The sequence below is a fragment of the Falco biarmicus genome, chromosome 4, assembly GCF_023638135.1.
Source record: "Falco biarmicus isolate bFalBia1 chromosome 4, bFalBia1.pri, whole genome shotgun sequence".
NCBI classification, from domain to species: Eukaryota; Metazoa; Chordata; class Aves; order Falconiformes; family Falconidae; genus Falco; species Falco biarmicus.
The window spans coordinates 65,271,180-65,292,040 of NC_079291.1; the positions used below are offsets into that span (position 1 = coordinate 65,271,180).

At 41.4% G+C, this 20,861-nt stretch overlaps 1 protein-coding gene across 3 annotated transcripts in view; it reads left to right on the forward strand.

The window, feature by feature from the left end:
• AP3D1 (adaptor related protein complex 3 subunit delta 1) overlaps positions 1-20,861 on the forward strand; it is a 46,994-nt gene that overhangs the window by 23,589 nt on the left and 2,544 nt on the right. For 2 of the 3 annotated variants that reach the window (XM_056336075.1, XM_056336077.1), the window contains 24 exons: positions 99-148; positions 1,794-1,843; positions 2,268-2,316; positions 3,109-3,254; positions 4,783-4,931; positions 5,024-5,254; positions 6,641-6,872; positions 7,373-7,518; positions 7,658-7,799; positions 8,732-8,803; positions 9,764-9,839; positions 10,650-10,849; positions 11,545-11,618; positions 12,859-12,882; positions 13,975-14,179; positions 14,928-14,990; positions 15,613-15,711; positions 16,219-16,368; positions 16,504-16,551; positions 16,943-17,132; positions 18,223-18,311; positions 19,363-19,448; positions 19,888-20,009; positions 20,757-20,836. In XM_056336075.1, the coding sequence (XP_056192050.1) occupies positions 99-148; positions 1,794-1,843; positions 2,268-2,316; positions 3,109-3,254; positions 4,783-4,931; positions 5,024-5,254; positions 6,641-6,872; positions 7,373-7,518; positions 7,658-7,799; positions 8,732-8,803; positions 9,764-9,839; positions 10,650-10,849; positions 11,545-11,618; positions 12,859-12,882; positions 13,975-14,179; positions 14,928-14,990; positions 15,613-15,711; positions 16,219-16,368; positions 16,504-16,551; positions 16,943-17,132; positions 18,223-18,311; positions 19,363-19,448; positions 19,888-20,009; positions 20,757-20,836 (2,773 nt within the window). The remainder of the gene's footprint in view (positions 1-98; positions 149-1,793; positions 1,844-2,267; positions 2,317-3,108; positions 3,255-4,782; positions 4,932-5,023; positions 5,255-6,640; positions 6,873-7,372; positions 7,519-7,657; positions 7,800-8,731; positions 8,804-9,763; positions 9,840-10,649; positions 10,850-11,544; positions 11,619-12,858; positions 12,883-13,974; positions 14,180-14,927; positions 14,991-15,612; positions 15,712-16,218; positions 16,369-16,503; positions 16,552-16,942; positions 17,133-18,222; positions 18,312-19,362; positions 19,449-19,887; positions 20,010-20,756; positions 20,837-20,861) is intronic. The other variant, XM_056336076.1, reaches the window with a different exon arrangement.

Genomic DNA, 20,861 nt, shown 5'->3' on the forward strand with positions numbered 1-20,861 from the left:
TGTAATTAAAGGTGTTAACTAGCTCCAACATACTGCTGACAACTCTTCAAAATGTGCCGCTTTCATTCCTTATTTAAAATACTTGATTTCTGTTTCAGCACCTCAGCCATGTCTCTCTTATATGAATGTGTGAACACAGTAATAGCAGGTGAGAACTGAAATTTGTAACCTAGAAAAAAAATGAACTTTGTCATCAATTAACACCATCAGCAAACCCTTTTCTAACTTAATGTGTTTTATAACTGAAGTCAGTCAACTGACAAACTTTGATTTATGTTACTGTGTAACTGTAACCGAAAGCCTTTGTCAGTCGGTGAGGCTAAGTTACTACAGCTATGTCATTTGCTAAAGGCTGAAACGGCATATGAACAGTAAGTGATTATTTATATGCAAGCTCCTCAGTGCTGCTAGAACTACAAAATATACAAGCAGCAATAGAATTTAAAAAAGACTGATGCCTTGTGAAAACTCTGACAAAATTTTCTTATGTGATGAAGGAACAGTTATTTTTTAATTCTGCAATTTCACAGCTTAAAAGCTTGGTGTAATTCCTTAAAGGAGTTAATTGGAATCATTGATTTACAGTTTCAGTTTCTGGGGAAGGGAAGTGAACTCCATAACGGGGGTGGAGAGAGAAACAAAGGCAAAAAGGGATAACAGTATCCCAGCTGAGACTTGGCACTTTTCCTATCGTAGTGTGGAAGCAGAGGGCTATTGACATCCACAGTTTGGCCACGAGCCTGTCTGTTGTGAGTAGGTTGGATAGTGGCGCAGCAACTTACTGTACTGGGTCAATTCAAAGAGGAAAGGGTGATCTGTCACTCATTTATATTCCTTTGTTCCTTCGGGGACATGTGAGGTGACATTATGATGGTAGGGGAAGGGGATAACATGGTGGTTAATTCTGTTGCGGCTCAGAGTGTGCTTCACTGAGATAAAATAGGATAATTCTGTGGGTCAAAGGGAAATTCAGACATCCGGGACACCTCAGGGACTGTAATGTAAAACTCAAACTCGGAAAATGAAATGTGGAGCTGCGTGCCTGCGTTAGAGCAGCACCTTGCCCCTGCCAGCTCTTCGCATGACCTGGAATGGTAGCATCCACCACACCACCTCTGAGGCGTAGCTCTGCAGGGTCATGGGGAGCAAAATGCCGCTGTATTTACTAGTGCCTGAGGTCAGCATGCGTGACTGGCTCGGTCGGAGCTGGTGTTGACATGGGCATGCTCTGTGGCAGCAGCAGTTAACAAGATAACACCACCTTTTCTGCTGTGGGGCTGCGTGCTGCCAGCTTTACAAATGTCCGATATCATCAACAATGGGGCCTGATTTGTGCCTCGAGTCTCTAGCTGGCTTGATTAAAGCTGCAGTCTAATTACATTAAACTCCAGGATCTATTGCTGCATCTCATCACATTAGGGAAGTGCACACTTAAAAACTCGGTTATGCAGTAGCTGATGACATACTTAGTCTTGACTGCTAGACGGTATCAGTAAAGTAAACCTCAGTGAGAACAAAGTGTAATGAAAACCAGCTTTTACCTGGCTGTTGCAGCAGTTCCTGCTTCTACACCTTTTTTTTCCCTGCCCTGCTAGTGTTAAAGTATATGAAACTATAGTTTGTGTCACAACCTTCTCTCATCCCCCTAGACCCCTGAGAAGTCCAAGCAAACGACAAAATAAACTGGCTTCTTTCCTTGTGAGCTGAGCTAGCTGTTGACCTTTAGGTATTGTGTTGTTGCATTCATTCAGAACACAGAAATACAAACTGAAATTTGTGCTTGTGTATTTCAGTTTTGATCTCTTTGTCCTCTGGGATGCCTAATCACAGCGCTAGCATCCAGGTACCACACTGGGGTTTGGGAGGGGGGGTTATTTGTTCTGCTCTACTGTGTAATACCAAGTGCCATGGAGAAGTTGGATAGTGTTCCTCTGCCAAAAGTTAAAGCAATAGCTCCCCAAGATGCTCTCAGTCAGGTGGAATCCTTCAGACTGAAGCATTTCCTATGTAAATTCTGGTTTCCTTTGCTCTAAAATGCAGATTCTTCTTTCTTACTTTTCCTAACTCCCTTATTCAACTGCTGCTATCAATACAGTCATACAGAGGTTCCTTTTGTTTTGAAATCTGTTAATGCAACAAGACCCTCTTACCTAGAGGTCCGGGGGCTTGGTCAGAACGTTTCCTTGTGTATTGAGTAAACTTTATGAAGAGTTATTTTAATTAAGACTTAAGGCTAGTAATAAGCATGATGTGGTCTTTTTTTCCAGCTTTGTGTTCAGAAGTTAAGGATATTGATAGAAGATTCTGACCAGAACTGTAAGTATGTTGCTTGTCTTCATGGAAGCTTTTAGCAATCAACCACAGGGGAGAAATTGCAGCAGTCCTAGAGGAGTGAGCTGTTTCTCCAGACAGCTTGTTCAGTATTGTAGCGCCTGGTATGTTGTAAACAGTTGCTGGGATTTCAAACATGGAAATAATTCTTGATAGTGAGCCCTTCTTTATAATGAGGTTTTTTAAAACCAAATGAGATTAACTATTACTGCTGTTTGTGCTATTTAAATCTAAACCAGCTCTCTTTCCATGGTTTGGATTTTCTCTTTTTATAAACTTGCTGCTTGGAAAGTAGTGAGGAGTGTTTGGCAGTGTAAGCATAATAGTGAAATGCAGGAATACTTACAAGGAGCACAGAGAAATCCTTTTTTGTGCAGCCCTTTTTCCTACTGTCTTTTTTTTTGTTTTCCCGTTGAGAACAGGGCTCCTACTTAATACACCAATCTGCAGCGCTTTTAAAGTTCATTCTAGGATGCCTGTTCTCAAAACCCATAGTTTCTATATATTAAATACATATTTTAAAAACAGTGATAAAACTTGAGGTGCGGGAAGACCGGGATGAAGATTATATATGTAATTATGTGCTTGCATATGGGATTATAAAATTAAAGACTAATTTGTGATGCACTGTTTCTCAAAACTGCTTTTCCTCATCACGGATTTTTATTAAAGTTTATTAAAGTTGGTTTCAGTAGAAGCATTTGGTATTGAGATGTCATGCTCAACGCAAAATGGTGTTTCTATATTTGGAAAGAAGTTTTATTTTGTCTTTCACAGTGAAATACTTGGGGCTGTTAGCTATGTCCAAAATCCTAAAAACGCATCCGAAGTCAGTTCAGTCTCACAAGGATCTCATTCTCCAATGTTTGGATGACAAAGATGAGTCTATCCGACTCAGAGCTTTGGATCTCCTGTATGGCATGGTATGTTTTTTGTGTATTTTTTTATATTACGAGTATAAGAATACTTATAGAATATAAGTATTTCCTTTTCTCTCCAGCCCCTGTGACACTTTAGGAGGCTGATGTTTAAGAAAAACAAGGAACTTTCACTTCCCCTCTCCCCAGCAGTCTTGTGATAGTAACTCCCATATTTTTTCTGACATGGCAAGTAAAACGTCTGGCACGGCATGAGAGGGGTTTAATTTTTGATTCAGACTGGAAGGAGTTTCTGAGTTGAGGCAGTGGGAGACACCCAGACGGCTACTTTTCTAATGCTGAAGCCTTAGCTGCTCCTCCTGTCCTTGAGCTAGGTATGAAGCGGACTGACTGGGTGCAAAGCAGACCATCAGCATACTGGGATGGGTCTGTGCTGTTCTAGATTGCAGTCCATGTTGCAGCACACTGTAGCTCAGGTTGGCATAAGTCGTGCGATCTGGGAAACAGTCCGGAGCACTCTGAAACAGCAGGAGAAGGCAGCTTTAATCTTCAAATCCACCCATCGTGGTAAATTCTGTCATGCCTTTTAACGACGCGTACAGAATCTCATTCTGTTTGCTCTCGTGTGTGCTGCAGCTGCACGGGGCGGTTCATAAAACATACATCGACTGCAGGAGCAACCTTGGAGGGATAACATTTGTTCTCTGAAAGGGCTGTGGTTGTGACTTCTATAGTCAAGTGCCTTTCACTCAAGAGTCTGTGCCGCCCCTTCTCCAGTGCGCAAAGGGCTTGTGATAGATGTGTGTCACGGCTTCCTATTCTGAAGGAGAAAGCGCAAAGTAAGAAGGGACACCTCTTGTCTGGTGGTACTCAGGAGATGAGAATAATTTCAATAACCTTTGAGAACAGTGGTTTTAATGTTGTTGCAAAGAGAACTGGAGTTTGTTCTTAGTTCCTGTAGGTTAAATTTTGCTTGTTACGTGTTTAGTCAAAAGATAACCTAGGACAGGGAGTCTGCCATTTTGCTGGAATGTATCCTACATTTTTTGTTAGTGATATCTCTAACATATGCCTATTGGGAGAGCATAGCTGGAAGCAGCCAGTCACAACAACTATATTTACTAAATATTTTGGTTGTTTTATTTAGACAAGTAAGTTTCCAGAGCAAGTTAATACAGTTGTGTTTTGAAATGCTAATATTCCATTGGATATTAATGGCTTTCAAATTTGTTTTAGTTTAAAAGCAAAAATGTTTTAAACTGTTAAATCTGGCAGAAGATTAATTTTCTCCTGGATTTTGATGTTGCTGCTAGTAGTTCTGATTCTCAGCTCTCACACAGCATGGTTTTGTTTATTTGTGCTGCCTTTGCTTTAATAAAAACATCGAAAAGAAAAATAGGTTATTTTTCAGATTGTGACCAAAGTTGAGGCTTAGAGGTGGTTGTGATTTCTCACTTAACATGTGACATGGGTCTGTCAAAGAGCTAGCGGCTGCTTTAACGGCGTTAGAAGGACTTGACAGTACGGGAAATGGCTTAGTTGTGATTCAGCCCTTCAATAACTTCTTTAACAGGTATCGAAGAAGAACTTGATGGAGATAGTGAAGAAACTGATGATTCATGTGGATAAAGCAGAAGGGACAACATACCGGGATGAGCTGCTGACCAAAATCATAGATATCTGTAGTCAGTCCAATTATCAATATATCACAAACTTTGAATGGTCAGTGGTTTTATGTGTCAACTTTGAAATCATCAGTAATGGTAATGCATGACTGTCTGCTGATAAAATTGCATCCCTTTCACTTTTTGTAGGTACATAAGCATCTTGGTGGAGCTGACCCGATTGGAAGGCACGCGGCACGGGCATCTTATAGCAGCTCAGATGTTAGATGTAGCTATCAGAGTTAAAGCTATTCGTAAATTTGCAGTTTCTCAAATGGCCATGCTTCTGGACAATGCTCATCTCATAGCCAGCAACACCCAGAGAAATGGGATCTGTGAGGTGCTTTATGCTGCTGCTTGGATATGTGGGGAGTTCTCCGAGTAAGTGCAAACAGAAAGCCTGGCGCGCTTTGAGCCGCTTCTTTTGGACAAAGATTCCAGTCACTGAAACGTATTTTTGAGAGAAGGATAGTCCAGGGTATGCGCCCAAAGCTAACAAAATGATTGCTTCTTTCCTGCTCCCTCACCCCATAGACTCCTCAGCTGTTTCTAGCCAAAACGGATACTTCATTTTGAAAATCTGGTCTTATATCTGGTCTTTTTTTCTTGTCTCCCTAGTCCTGCCTGCTCGTGCAGGAAGGCATGGTTGTGGGTATGAGCTCTAAGATCTTAAGCCATTGAAGGATCTCCTTAATCATTAACCTCTAACCCCACTTAGATATTAGGGAAAATGTCTGATCACTGAATTGGTTTTTGCTCTTCTCCCTGTTTTGCCCTTGTTGAAAGGTTTTTGCAGAACCTAATCTTCCTGAGAATTAGAAAGTCTTATTTTTTGCTCAAAATTTCTCTGTACCCACAGTAGCACAATTTTCAATGTTCTTGTGCCAACATTGTCATCTAGCTTAAATAGATGGTTTTATCTCCTGGCCATGTGCACAGATACACATGCTTACCTAGCTTTCATTTTGGTGAGTTGGACAGACCATGATGCTGTAGTATCCTTTTATCATCTGGTTTGGTATCTCCTTGTAATTACCACTCTGAACACTGGTTCCAGTTTAAATTCACATAGTAGGTGTGATATTTTTAGGGAACATTGCTACGGCTCAGGTCTTCATCTAATTAAAAAATGTTCTGCAAAGAAAACTAGATTAAGAAGCAAGAGAACATACTTTCCTTTTTCAGTTTGATCACATTTTTACTTTGAAAGAACTTTAGCTTTCCATTTGTAATGGGCCAGTAACTTTTTTTTGTACATCTTCCATTTAGTTGTGAGCAGAGAGTTTTGAATAAGAGCATGAGATTTATTAAAACAAGTGCTATGATCTGCATTCTTTTCTGTCATTAAGCATTGCCTACCAGATTTTGTTCAGTAAATGGTTGGAAATAGAACTTCATTGATGTGAGTGGTGAAATACAGAATGGCAGGAAGGTAGTTGGGCTGCTAGATCCAGACTATCGATGGAGTTAGCACTGAAAAGTGCAGTGCTTAGTTAATGGAGAGAATGCTGAACACGGAAAGGCGGAAACTGAGATGTCCCTCCCCTTCTGTAAAAAGATAAAGCTCTAAATTCTTCTGTGCCATGTTACTACTGTAATGTGGAGTGGGAAAATACACAGAGGACAAATGATTATGTATTTGTAGTCTGTCCTGTCTTTCTGTAGCGTTTTGAACTGCAACCGAGGTTTTTGAAGAAATCTCCCTGAAGACTGAAATGTTGAAATTTCTCAATTGCTGTCTTTCGTCTGTTCGCTCTGTGTTTGTAGACACCTCGAGGAAGCAAACCAAACTTTAGAAGCAATGTTGAGGCCTAAAGTTACAACTTTACCAGGCCACATCCAGGCGGTTTATGTCCAGAATATGGTGAAGCTCTACGCATCCATCCTCCAGCAGAAAGAGCAGTCTGGGGAAAAGGAAGCAGCTCAGGAAATTACGCAGCTGATGATTGAGCGTTTGCCTCAGTTTGTACAGAGTGCAGATCTAGAAGTTCAGGAGAGGGTAAGAAAATAGTACTTTGTAATTTATCTTATATTCTCTCATCTGTATTGGAGCATATATGTAATTTTCTGTAGACATGCACATTTTATGTAAGTCGCTATTATCAATGGAGCGGTGCGTTTATTCTGTACTTTGTGTAACTTGGTGAAAGAGAAGCTCTAGAACTGGAGTTGGAAGAGTTGTGACACTTTATGTTAGAGCCCAGATCTTATTCCAGTTCAATACAGCCCCTGAAGACTGCTTGCAAGACTTTCACTCAAAACTATTTAATTTTAAAATTATGCAAGCACTTAAGGACAAGAAAAGGACACAGCTAGAAGAGAGTGTTAACATGGATATATTTTTTTATTTGCTCTAAACCTGCAGTTCATGCTACTTCTCGTAATTCCCTTAAATGGAGTAGAACAGTCATCTTCTGCTGACTTTCACTGCGGTTGATTTTTTCGTTCAGTTTGTTAAAATATTAATTCTGCTGAAATTACTTCTGCATTTGTTTTTAGGCTTCTTGCATCTTGCAGCTAATAAAATACATTCAGAAGCTACAAATAAAAGAAGTACCTGTAGCTGAGGAAGTAATAGCCCTGTTTGCTGGTGAGCTGAACCCTGTGGCTCCTAAAGCACAGAAGAAAGTACCAGTTCCAGAGGGGTAAGGTTCCTTCTCTCTCCCAAAGGCTTATTTAAACTTTTAAACTCTTAAATAATAAAGCTAAGTGTATGATGAGAAACACAGCTTGAGTTAGTACCCCGAGCATTACAGTGTGTGTGTTTACTGCAATTCTTACCAGCTTGGACCTTGACGCCTGGATCAATGAACCTCCCTCAGACAGTGAGTCTGAAGATGAAAAGCCCAAAACAATTTTTCATGATGAGGAGCAAAGGCATTCCAGACATAGACAGCCAGAAATAGATGAAGAGGAACTGGCCAGAGTGAGTGAATGTTAAAATGCTTTTCCCTCCATAATTCACTAGTAATGTTAAAAGTGCTACTAAAGCAGTTGGAGCTGTTGTGGATTCTCCATATAGCCAGGGAGCCACCAGCTCTCTACAGCTCTGGAAATCTGATGATTTGATGTGAACAAAATACATGTATTTGAATACAGGTATATTTCTTAGACATTATGGAATGCATCTGGTACAAAGTTCTCTTGGAAGGCCAGCTTGGCTATCTTGTCCGAATGGAAGCAAGATCGTATAAAAACCAGCCCTTGTTAGGAGTTTGGAGCTCTTGTAAAAATCTGACCTATAAACTATGTGGTGTCTGGTGCAGTCCGCTTCAAAGTATAGGGTCTGGAGGAAGGACACTTGTGCTGGGCTCTGCAATTATTTGGATTTTTACATGCCACTTCCATGGGTGTATTTCTGTTACTGTGTGTGCTCTGTATTAGCAGAAAAAGAAGTATCTTTGCTCATGGATTTCAGCAGCTTCTGTGAACTACTCTAATGTGACTGTTTGCAGTAGCGATATCACCTTTCTTGCTTCTGACCTTTTTGTTTTCATAAAGAAAACTTTTTATTGACTGATATCTTCACTTCTTCCTCTGTTCACAAAAATGAAAATAGAAACATTTGGATTGCCATCAAAATCTGGTCTTTGGGAAGTTACCCTGTCTAGTCTACAATTAAAAAGCAAAGAAGGGTCGTTCTAACGAATATTAGTAGTAACAGTACTTGTTATATCCTAGTATGTCTTCTAACTCAAAACTGGTTTATCTTTTGCAAACTACTGTGCTGTAGCCTTTTTGCAATAGTTATGTATTGTTCCAAAAATTTAGGGAGTTTGCATTTTGCACTTTGATGCCTTTTTTTCTCTCTTTGCTTATAAACAAACATTCTAACAACAAACGCTCTTTGCCTCTTAGCGTCGAGAAGCCCGGAAACAAGAACAGGCAAACAACCCATTTTATATTAAAAGCTCTCCCTCCCCACAGAAGGTGAGTGATCCTGCATTAAAATATCTTGCTGGCCTCTAATATAATTTTGTAAAGGATCGCTGATTGTCAGAGCTGCAGCTTCCCTCTGGGACTTTCTGATTATTGCCACTGCAGTTCTGATCAGTGTGCTGGCTGCAGTGGCTACCTACAACTGTCTTTAAAAGTCTTGCTCGTGTTGAGAAATTCACAAGTGATGTGATATCACCAGAGCAGCCAGCATTCTGTGAGTCTGGTGGACCACCAGTTTAGAAATAAGGAAGTGGTAGCTGTCACAGCTCCCATGACACAGTAGTTTGGAATGGTCTGGATTAACTTGTTATGGAAAGCTCAGTATTTGTATTTCAGTAAAGATTCTCTAAAAGCTCTACAGAAACACTTCTCTGTGCCCTTGTGTCACAAATTCACTGCCTGTGCGGGTGGTTTGTCCCAGCTCTGGGTGATGGATGGGTTCAGATTGCCAGGCACTTCGTTAAGAAGAATGAAGAGGGGAGTGAACCTTGAACATGCTCCTCCTGAACATGCAGTGTGTTTTATGAATCAAAAGGTCACCGTGGTCTCTTCTTAACACCTTTTTCAGGAAAAGAATCTGCTTTATTCCCAGTATATCCTAAGGACTGCCCCATTTTCCTCAACTCAAACCTCAAAAATTTGTCTTGAAGTGGCAAGTTACTAGCAATAAAACACAAGCAAAAAGATTCTTCAGATTGTTGCAACAAGCCTTCTTTAGGGCAGTAGTAGGGTTTAAAAAAGTGGAGCTGAAAGTAGGATCTTTTATAACTGTTATCAGCTGGCTTAAAAATGCACTCTGCTACCACACAGGATTTAGTACTGAGCTATTCCATTCCCATCTTTTAAAATGTTCACTTAAGGGATTAAACTGCTTGATGTCTTGAAATGTGTCTGTTTATATAGATCTGTATCTGGCAATGCTTAGAACGTAACAAACTTTCATTTTCCCAGCGGTACCAAGACACTCCAGGTGTGGAACATATACCTGTGGTCCAAATTGACCTTTCTGTCCCCTTAAAAGTTCCAGGTAAGTGCAACTACTCTTTAATTACAGAAATTCAGTTAGACAAAAATAATTATTCCTCCTTGGGAATCCCTCCTGAGGTTTTTAAGGGCAAGGAGCATACTTCCATTAGACTCTTAAATATTTATCTCCTGAACTTACATGTGTTTGACTGTAGTAGTTGGCAGTCCAAGTGCAGTGCCTCTCAAGACAGTATTAGATTTAATTCTGTGATTCAAGTATATTGTGCAGCCTAGTCTGTAACACGTAAACTAACCACTGTTCTGTGTAGGTAAGTCACCTTGGGAATGTCTTAAAGGGCTGATGAAGGTGATCAGGAGACATTGAGTCTAATGGTAGAGGTACTATTTTAATAACTTGTTTCAAATACAAAAAGGTAATTGTATAATGAGTTGTTTGATACTGCCCTGAAAAGCTGTTGTTGATGCGTGGTACGTTGCGAGTGATGCGTTCTAAGTGCAGATATTTGAGGCTTACATAACAGTTTTTTCAGAAAGCATGGGAAGTTGTCAGCATTGGTACGGCAGTGGCACCGGTTCTGCTCAAAATATCAACGTTTAGATGCTCTTTGTAATCCAGTTAATGTGGACAAGAATCAGGGAGCAGGACAGACCTCTGTCCTATCTCTGGCGAGATGGAGGGTGATAGTAAAACTGGTGCTGGAGGGGCTGTATGTGTGATCAGATGGAAGCACAGAGGTGTTGAGCCTTCTAATTCTGGGAAGGTGGAAGCAAGGTTCACTCCGAACAGCCTGCTTCAGTGATCAGTGTCCACGTGGACTGTAGCCTGAAAGCAGTTTGGCTTCTTCTGCAGGAATGCCTATGTCTGACCAGTATGTTAAACTGGAAGAAGAGCGAAGACATAAACAGAAACTGGAGAAAGACAAGAAAAAGAAAAAACAGAAAAAGGAGAAAAGAGGTAAACATCATCGTCATAACTCTTTGCACACAGAGAGTGAGGAGGATATTGCTCCAGCTCACCATGTCGATATCATCACAGAAGAGATGCCAGAGGTCAGTTGCTTTGTTTGGTGGGGGGTTTCTGTTGTGAGGTTTATCTGTGTGCTGCTTTTGAGCAATTTTTTTTTTTTTCCCCAAAAATTGCCAGCCAGTCTGTACTGCTGCAGTTTAAGAGCTCTGATTTCTTGCAAAGCTGTTCAAGAAACGACTGATTGAGATGGTCCTAGGCAGTTCTTTGCAGGGGAGAAATTATTGTCTTTTTGTGCACAAAATTGCCACTGAAGCTATTAAAAAAACCCAACAAACAAAACAATAACAAAGCCAACAACACAAACAATATGCATCTCTGCTATAAAACTAACACTGTCCAAATAGTCACTTCATTTTGACATTAACTGCTTCACTTTGACATTAACTTGCTGTCTAGTCAGCAGGTTTGCAGCTGATCGTAATTAATTGCACATGCTAATGATGTAATCTGTATTTGTTCCCAAAATTCCCTTTAATCAAAACCGAACAGCAGCAATTCAAATCCTGCAGTTTTTGAAGAATGGCTTTCTGTTCTGAATTAATCTTGTAACTAGATGCTGCATTAAAATGCATTGTTCCCATAACTTACTGTGCCTGACTGCAAGCTGGCCTGTTCCAGGGTTAACGATCTTAAACGGGGTTGGGTGATGTAAAGGTGTAGTTTTGGAATTGCCTGTGGTTTGCTGCTTCAGTGGATGGTCTCATTATCTCTCCTGCAGAATGCTTTGCCCAGTGACGAAGATGACAAAGATCCAAATGATCCATATAAGGCACTTGATATAGATCTGGATAAGTAAGTGACGGTTTTGTATGTGAATTTACTTAATTGCTAACCAGAATGCATGAGGGCAGGTCTGGCAAAGGCACTATCTACAGTCCATTAGGTGAAAAGACTTAATGTCTCTTGCCATGTCTTGGATGTAACCTTGGATGATCATCCAGGTTTGGGTTCCCACTGCAGCACAGATGATAAAAGCAAAGCTACTGAAGTAGGAGGGGGCTGGGGAGGGCCAAGGGAATCAGCTGGTGTGGCTGAATGAGCCTGAAAACCCAGGCAGTGTAGCTGGGGTCAGATCTGAGTTAGTCTGAGCTCTTGGGTGTACCGGTATCTCTCTGGTCTAACTGGCATTGGCACTGAGTGCGACCTGCATTCACCTGCATTCTTCTCAGAACCTCTGTACACGTGGCAAGCCTGTATGCTCTGCGTTGCAACCATTTGGCTGGTGACAGCCCGTTCGTCGCATCCCCATTGCTCTGTAGGCATTCAGTGTGGTTCCACTGTTGAAAAACATTGTTCCAGCGTGATTGAGTGAACTGCATATTGTAACTTAGACCAGAGCCTGGTCCCTGTTCAGCTACTGAAGTAATTTACAGTACTGGACCCCAAGGCTGCAGTGCAGCAGACTCTGAATCCCTGCGTGCCATGCGATAATTAGCAGTGGGCTGTTAAGTATTGCATATAAAGATTTTATTATTTTTTTTAGTTGCTGTTTTACAAAATCAACTTGCTAAAAATAATTGCTGATTTATAGTCCATGGATGCATCCTGTAAAGTTTTGAAGGCTGTGCAGGCACGTGTGCATGCATAGTATCTCTCTCTTTCTGGTACTCGGCTTTAAAGTCTTGACATTCTTTTTAATTCTCAAATCTGTAGGGCTTTGGTCCCTCAGGACCTTGCAAAGAAGTGATGTAGCATTTAAAAAAAATGCACAGTTTCTGAAAAAACTTCCTTTTTTCATGAGCTGGTTACATCTCTCTGAGTCTGCAGGGGGCAAATATATAAAAGGAAATTAATTTCTGACTGTAGACCTTGTATTTGCATCACAAGCCTCAACAGCGTAGAACAAACTGAACGGAGCAGTTTTGGAATGCTGTGCTTCAGGAGGCATCTTTGGACTTTTGTTTTGTTTCCATCCATTCTCTTTCCATTTCATATGAGTCAGTGTGTTCTCCTGTCACGGTTTCTCATGTCTCTGTCCTCTCTTTTTCTTTCTGTGCTTGCACTGCTATGTCTGTGTCACGCTCACATGCAGTCTGGTTTCAGGGAAGCCTTCCAGGTAAGAGTACATTGCTTAGTGGGTGACCTTCTCTGTCAGGTCGGTTGACACCAGTGGACAGCATGAATACTTGAAGGGTGGTGAAACTGCTGAAATCATTGACCCTCAGATTTGTGTGGGTTTTATTTCCCCACTGACTTTCAACACCAGTCCCTTTTCCTGTACAGGTATATGTGAAATAGCTTAAAGATGAGATCTGTTCACTGTTCAAACAGACAGGGTCCATGCTGCCCTTAGAGTGCGTGTTTCAAAGTAATAAAATTAATTGGGGTGGGTTCTTCATGCAATGTAAGCAAAATAATTAAGGTGGGCGAGACCTTTAGAAATTTTCCTAAACCGGTGCTTGCTGCTCAAACATAAAAATTAATATCAAGTAAAAGCTGTAGAAATAGCAAAGGAGGCAATTGGTGAACTTCTTACTGATTTCTGGACAGAGTTTGACAAGCATGGAGAAATGTCTGGTGAGTTTTTTTTTCCCCAAGTAATGGATTTGGGATACAGTGTAAATCTGAACTACCCATGCTTTAGGGAAATAGGTACCCATAATAAAACACATTTTTGAATGTAATGGTAGAGTACAGATTCATAGCATAAACTTCCAAAATGAAACAGTTTATTGCTCAAAATAAGCACTTCAGTTGGAGTGATCTGTTCATCAGTAACAAAACCCACCCCCTTCAAGGGCTGTTGTTTGAGCCACGCTACCATTCCACTGCTGGAATTCCCGCACTGTTGCAAATGCTTCCCACTGTTTCATGTCTTTGCTTTTTGGGAGTGGTTTCTTTGGAAGTGGGGTATGTTCTGTAGGTTTTACTCAGCCTGCAGGTCTGTAGTTATCACTTTTAAGAGTGATTAGGTGTCAGCAAGAGCTTGGCTCTTAAGTCACTTTCAGATTGTTTCTGTTAACTTCTAATCTGCAGGGCAGTGTCTGCAGTTAAATAAATAAACTTCAGGTACAGAAGCATGTGCTGATTTAAGACTTTTGGAGCCAAACTCTTTAAAAACAAAGCATACTTTGTCTTGGTCCTCCAGTAGATAATCTGAGCTGAGGGAGACTGTTTGCAGAAGGGTGATGGTCTCTTTATTTTTAAGACCCTTAGCAGACAGTGAGAAGCTGCCAGTGCAGAGGCACAGAAATGTTGAGACCCAGAAGTCACCAGACTCAGAAGCTCCCCTAGCAGAGAAGAAGAGCAAAAAACCCAAAAAGAAGGAAAAGAAACACAAAGAGAAAGAGAGAGAGAAAGGAAAGAAGAAAGAGAAAGAGAAAAAGGTAGTAGAGGAGGAAGAAGAAAAACAGGTAATTCTCCAAGGCTTGCATTATTTTAGAAACTGCTGTTATGGGCCATATTTGTTCTTGTGGTGTTTGTTGCTTGGGAACAGTCACATTTGACAATTCAAACAGCTGGATGTTTTCAACCTTTATTTCCTTAAATTTTTACAACAGTAAGAGCAGATATTTAAAGATTTATGTTAATAAAAATAACATTTACTTAGCCTCATAAGATAGCAGAATTCAGCTTACTGCAGCCTACACAGCAGAGCCTCCAGATCTAATTTGGAAGCTGAGTTTATTGATATTTTGTCTGCCCTTAAAATGGGGAACTCGTTAGCAAGATACCTGGAACTCACTTCTGTTCTACATCCTGTCCCCTATGTACTTCAGAATCTTCCGGTTACAAAACCTGATGTTAGTTGTCAGTTACTCTGAAGACTTGAAGTATCCTTCTTGTTAACCACTCTGCAGAGATGCACTTTTCCCCTAAGATGCAGCCAGTGTGCTGTGATGATGCTTTGAATGCCTGTAGGTACTGTGATACGCAGGGTACTTTGCAGTTACTGTCAGCTGTGTCCAGATTTGGAAGTGTGCTTGAAGGCTAAAGTTAAGCTTCCCAAGCTATTTGCTCCTAAATGTATTGCAGCATCTGCATATGAGCATTCTGGAGCAGTGCATTTCCATGAAAACTTAAGAGTTTAATTGATTTTTTTTTTAAAAAAAAAAATGCTATCAAAACAAAGATAATTGGTTGTTTTCTGTTGAAATTCAGGAGGAAGACTTGGATTTCTGGCTCTCCACTGCTCCACCACCTGCTTCCACTACCCAGCCACAGGTAGACATCTTAGCACATCGCAGGAAACTTTTTCAGATGATTGCATCTTAGCTGTGATCAGAGTGCTTTGTCATGCTGCAGGAGGGATGGGAAGATAGGCTTTGTCTCCTCCACTTATTGCTATGAAGCGATGACATTTTATCTCCCCAGTTTACAGACACTGTAGTGGGAGGTTTCAAGCTCATTCTGCTGTGCAGATCAATGGATAGAAATACAGATGCAGCTACAGGCTTGGTGGATTTTAATATTATTGGTGGAGTTTAATATTGTTGTATGGTTTTATTTCCTAGTGTGAGCTAGACACTAGCAGTATTAATAGACATGAGAGACACAGTCTGAAGGAGTCTCATGAATTTTGATGGGAGACTTCAGAGGAAGAGACAGAGAATATAAAGGGATGGATTCCTTGGAGGAAGTATTTTGAGTCTTGTCCTCAGGTGATCATATTTGCTGGCTTTCAGAGGCATAAGATGGAAGGTTTGTTGCCATGTTAGTCTAATGCAATTTCTGAAATAAGAGTTGGTGTGAGGCCAAGTGTCATCTTAAGATCTCTTTTGGTGTGGGATTCAGTTGTTTCAGCTGCATTCAATTACTGTCATAATTCTTCTGTTAATCTGCTCAGAGTGAGCCTGAAGTGGGTGCTGCTGTTGGGGCTGAACCTCAAGAGGTAAAAAAGGAAGAAAGGGAGGAGCGAGAGGAGGAGGAGGAGGATGAAGGGAAGGTAAGTGGTTTAAGTTGCTGCTGCCCTTAGCCATATTCTCCTTGTGTCTCGTATTCCTTAAAAAGAAGCACACAGGAATCACAACCAGCATCCTGTTCGGTATAGTGACCACCTGCAAATAGGCAGCAGTAGAATGTTATCATGAGGAGGACCTTCATAGGAAGAGGTTTGGTTGTTCTTTGAGCCAAGGCTCGGGAAGCAGTTTTAAAGTTGAGCTTCCAAACAGTTGAAGAAATTTGTCCTTCTGCTGATCCCGGGCTGCTTTGGGTTAAGGTGGTGTCACCCGAGTGGGGAGCAAGGGTTTACTGGGACTCGGCACAGAATGATGGTTGGGGTTTAAGGAATGGGAACTCTGTTTCAGGTTCCTGCAGCAGAGGGAAACTTGGTTCAGGCCAGAAGGCTGCACAGAGGGAGAGTCCAGAGTTGAAAGATTGGTAGAGAGGTCATGATGTAATGGCTGCAAATACAGGGTTTCTTTAAGGGTTTGTTGTTTCTTGTTCTTGTTAGAAATCCTCCAAACATAAGAAGAAAAAGCACAAGAAGGAGAAAGAAGAGAAATCAAAGGACAAAAAGAAAGCCAAAAAGAAGAGTCATCACAGTGAGGAGGAGACGACAGAGTCTGTGCAGAATGGAACACTAGATGATGAACCACTACCAGTGAGTAGCTGTGCACTGACAGCCCTTGCCTTGGAGAAAAGGCAGGAGCTAAACTCTTCTGGGAGGAAGGAGAAAGTCAACTCTTTTCAGAGAAACTCATTATACTGTGACTGTGATTTCTTTCTTGTCTTTCAGCCTATGTCCAGTTACCGCCTCCTTGCTGAAAATTCATACATTAAAACGGTGAGTTTTTTGACATTCAAATCCAGATGTCTCTTCTGGTTTTGTGTTCTCTAAGAAAAGAGGGGATACCCTGGGGATAGTATAGTGACTTGAAGTAGACAACACTTAATAGAAGAACTGTTTAAATCCCAGGAAGGAGGAATATAACAAAGTTCCACTTGCATTCCTCTGGATGTCCCGCTTAACAAGTTTTTAAGCTGTTGATTTTCCCACTGCTTAGCATTACTGTGGAGCTGATCATCACCCTGCTTTTCATTGTCCTGCAGTTGTACTGAATTACTTTCCTTTTAAAGCTTGCGTTTTTCTGATGCTGTGTTCTGTTCTGGGGGTCTGCTGTTTGAAGTTCCTGAATCTTTCCTGTGATGTGTATTTTTTTTTTCTTCGTTTGCAGACATACGATATTCAAGGAAACCTGCAGAACGATAGTCAAGTTACTGTCTCTGTTATCTTTGAAAACAAAAGCACTAGCTTCCTTAAGAGCATGGAATTAAATGTCCTGGACTCTCTCAACACTAAAATGCTCCGACCAGAAGGATCATCAGTACATGATGGGATACCTGTACCCTTCCAGCTACCCCCTGGTATGCGCAGCTTTGCACAGGGTTCTGGGAGTATGTCTAGTCCTGCACTGCCCTCCTGTGGAAAGAATTCTTTGAACTTCTTGCTCCTTGCTGTTTTCCAGAAAGACATGTCCTTCTGCCTGGGCTTTCACACAATTCCCTGGAGAGGATAAGCCTTCTTACAGTATGGCTATAAGCACAGGTGGTTCTGTACAGCAAGAGCAAAGCCAGTAACGTAGGGCTGGGAGTCTGCATGTCCGAGGTTCCTTTTTCAGGTGACTGCAGGCTGGCACACCTTTGAACGTGCTACCAAGGCCAACGACAGGAATCCAAAATTCATGAGGAGTTTGCTATGATATTTAAACGAAACAAAGTTATAGGTTTGTGGACCATTAGCGTCCACTCTGGATTTATTCTCGAGCTATTGTTCCACTGTTTTAACGGCAGAAGCCATGTGCAGTGAAGGTTTGTGATAAGTATGTGCTTATTTGGATGGGGAGCTGAGCCCTTAAGAAATATTAGACACAGAGATGGAGGATGATGACTTCATACATAGTACAATAGTACAGTCAAATCGCTGAACTTCTTTGAATTTCACTTCCTTTGCCAAAGAGTTAATTTGAATACTGAAACAGCTCACAGAAGTCTTCTGGGATTTAGTGGCTTCAGGGTGCATTTTGATCCCCCACAAAAAGCAGTGGATCTTTTTTTTGTTGTTGTTCTGTATAAGGCAGTTCTTGAGACAGACTTGTATAGTAAAAGAAAAACACAGAAATGGAATTTGAATTAGTCTGAAAACTACTTGGAAAGCTGTATATTTTTCCAGTTGAAACAAACAGTATAAATTTATTGCCACTGTCACATACTTCGCCCAGGCGCTTGCTCACTCAATAACCTCTACCAAATGCCAGCTATCACTGCTGCTTTTCAGAGACCCGAGAGCTAAGTGCTGTAACACAGTTAATTCACAACAGGAATTGTGCATATAACTCTCTTCCAACTACATGGAAAGTTTCAAGCTTAGCTGCTACTGATCAGTTTATTCTAACCATTAGTTGCGTATGGAAACCATTTTCTGACCTGACTTCTCCCTCTCCTCTCTTCATGCTAGGAATCTCTAATGAAGCCCAGTTTGTGTTTACACTTCAGAGTATTGTTATGGCTCAGAAGTTAAAAGGAACACTGTCCTTTATAGTCAAAGTAAGTGCAGCTTTAAACTCTGTTTCTGCTTCCTTTGGAGAACCGCGTAAGGGAGCTTGACTTGGGTGGAAAGCACTGCTTTAGAGCTTTTTTGAAGGCATCATTTCATCTTTGCTGCACCAGCCCATCCCGTGACGTGAGAAGTATTTTTACATGACATCTTGTGCAAAGACTGTCTAGAATACTGCATAAGCATGTCCTAAATTGTCATTCCTGGCAGTGTGTGAGCAATGCAGCCTGAAACATATGCCACATTGTCAGCTATAAAATCACTGCAGTGGTGCATCTGCTGGGGAGAGGAGGTCAACCAACTAGTGAGAGATGCAACCCAGAGGCTGTTTGTTTTGATCTCAGTTATCCAAAGATCAGTTGGACACTGCTACCTGATACAAGGCTGGGAAAACAGTGATAAGAATTAGATACAGTTAATAAGGATGGAAATCCAGAACAAGAGTAAGGTTAGCTGAAGGCATTGTTTAATTAAAACTATTTGCCTGTATAAGACTATAGGGTTTCTGATCTTATTTCAGTAAAATTACTAACGAAGGAGCTGCGTGAATAGCTTGAAGGAAGTAAATGGAGACAGTCGTGGCTACTTCTGAGTCAGCCATTATCTCTTATTTTAAGGGTTTCTTCAAAATAGTATACTAGTTCTATTTTCAGTACCTAAGAAATCTGGGAGATACAAGGTTATTATTTTCCTTGGGAAATAGTGAACTGTAAAGGCACATCTCTAGGTGTTAGTTTAAATTCAGTCTGCTCAGTATTTTTCAGCAGAGTGCAACAAAAAATGCAGCTCAGTCCCTCCAGTTGTGTCCCTTAACTGCTCTAGGTGTACGTATCAGCATGGCTGCCCAAATCTTTTCTCTTAAGTGGCCTGATGTTGTAGCGTGATGGCTGTTCGGGGCTGATTCTTCAGGCCCAGCCAGGGTACATCGAAGGGAATCAAGCCCTAAAGCTCTTCATTGGTGCCTGTTTGGTAGGTGGGGGTGGTGCCTCCTCTTGCTGCCTCAGGGCTCCCATTCATCTCCTTTCCTTTGACCTGTTGCAGAATGATGAAGGTTCAACCCATGAAAAACTAGATTTCAAATTGCACTTCAGTTGCGCTTCATACTTGATCACGACGCCTTGCTATAGGTAAGTGCCATCTAGGGAGCACAACATCGGTGCTTTTGCCACCCATGTGAAGCTGAGCTTTGGCTGCAGGCCGTCTCTGCAAGATATGCAGCATGCTTTTGATTTTGGCTGCTTGTGATTGCTTTGGTTATGGTTCAGTTATCTTGTGTAACGTTTGACTGTTAAAATATGTCCATCAACTTATTTCAAGTGATTCTGGAGAAGAAGCTATACGCCCTGTATGTAGGCTGGTGGAGGTTGTGTGGAAGTAGCTCTGGTTGAGGTCGTAGGGTACTCCAGTGGAGTGTGCTTCCTATATTTGCTGTAAACCCATTTTCCTAGAGCTTGGTATTACTTAGACTTCTGCATCCTGAGATGTTTCAAGGTCTGCATGGGGCTAATGTAGCAGATTTCCCTTGAATTTCTAGTATGAGTGTTTATTTTCCTTCCTGTTTTGCAGCGATGCTTTTGCCAAGCTCCTAGAGTCTGGAGATCTGCACATGAGTTCTATTAAAATAGACGGAATTAGCATTTCTTTCCAACATCTACTGGCAAAGATCTGTTTTCATCATCATTTTTCAGGTGAGTCTTCCTCGATCCAGAACCTTCTGCAAAATTCCGTATTCTAAAATTTCTGCTGTGCTTGGCAAGTGCAATGCTCTGTGGCCTCAGCGATGACAGAAGCAGGTGATACCCAGATCAAATAAATTTGGGAGAGGAGTTTTTTCCAGTTTTGTAATATGCTGGTATTCTCAGAGCATGCGGTGTTCTTCAAAATGAGTTCTCCCTGTCCCTGTGGCTTTCTTCCGGTCCAGCGAGGCACGAGGCAGGTATCATGAGAGCAGCTTGCTTATGGCTAGGGCTGCGACTGTTCTCTGGAGGGTGTGTTAGATCTTCAGTGCTTCAGCCTCCCTCTTTTCCCAGTGCTTTGTTTCATTAAGGGAGAGCCTGAGCTATTCAAGTTTGGACTTATTAAAACAGAGGTACTGGATGAAGCAAAACAAATGGCTGTTTCATCATGCTCTGGTGTGTGCGTTAGATGGTGTCTCACTGAAAGTATTTCTGGGGAAGAGATTACATTCTGATCAGCATTTTTGCCACAAAACCTTTGCAGCTTGCTTAAAAGACGAATGACTAACCTCCATTATTGCAAAATGTCCCAGATAGGAGCCAGGCACATATATCATCCTGACCCTGACTTCCTCCTCCCCTCACTCAGTAGAAGCTTCTCTTCCTTGAGGCCAGGCAAAGCAGTGGTTCCTCTTCACAGGAAGCAAACCTTACATTAAAACCAGGCCCATTAAGTGAAAACTCCTTCTTTCTTTATAGTTGTGGAACGCGTTGATTCGTGTGCATCAATGTACAGTCGTTCTATCCAAGGCCATCACGTCTGCCTACTGGTAAAAAAGGTGAGAGCATTGTAACACTCTGACC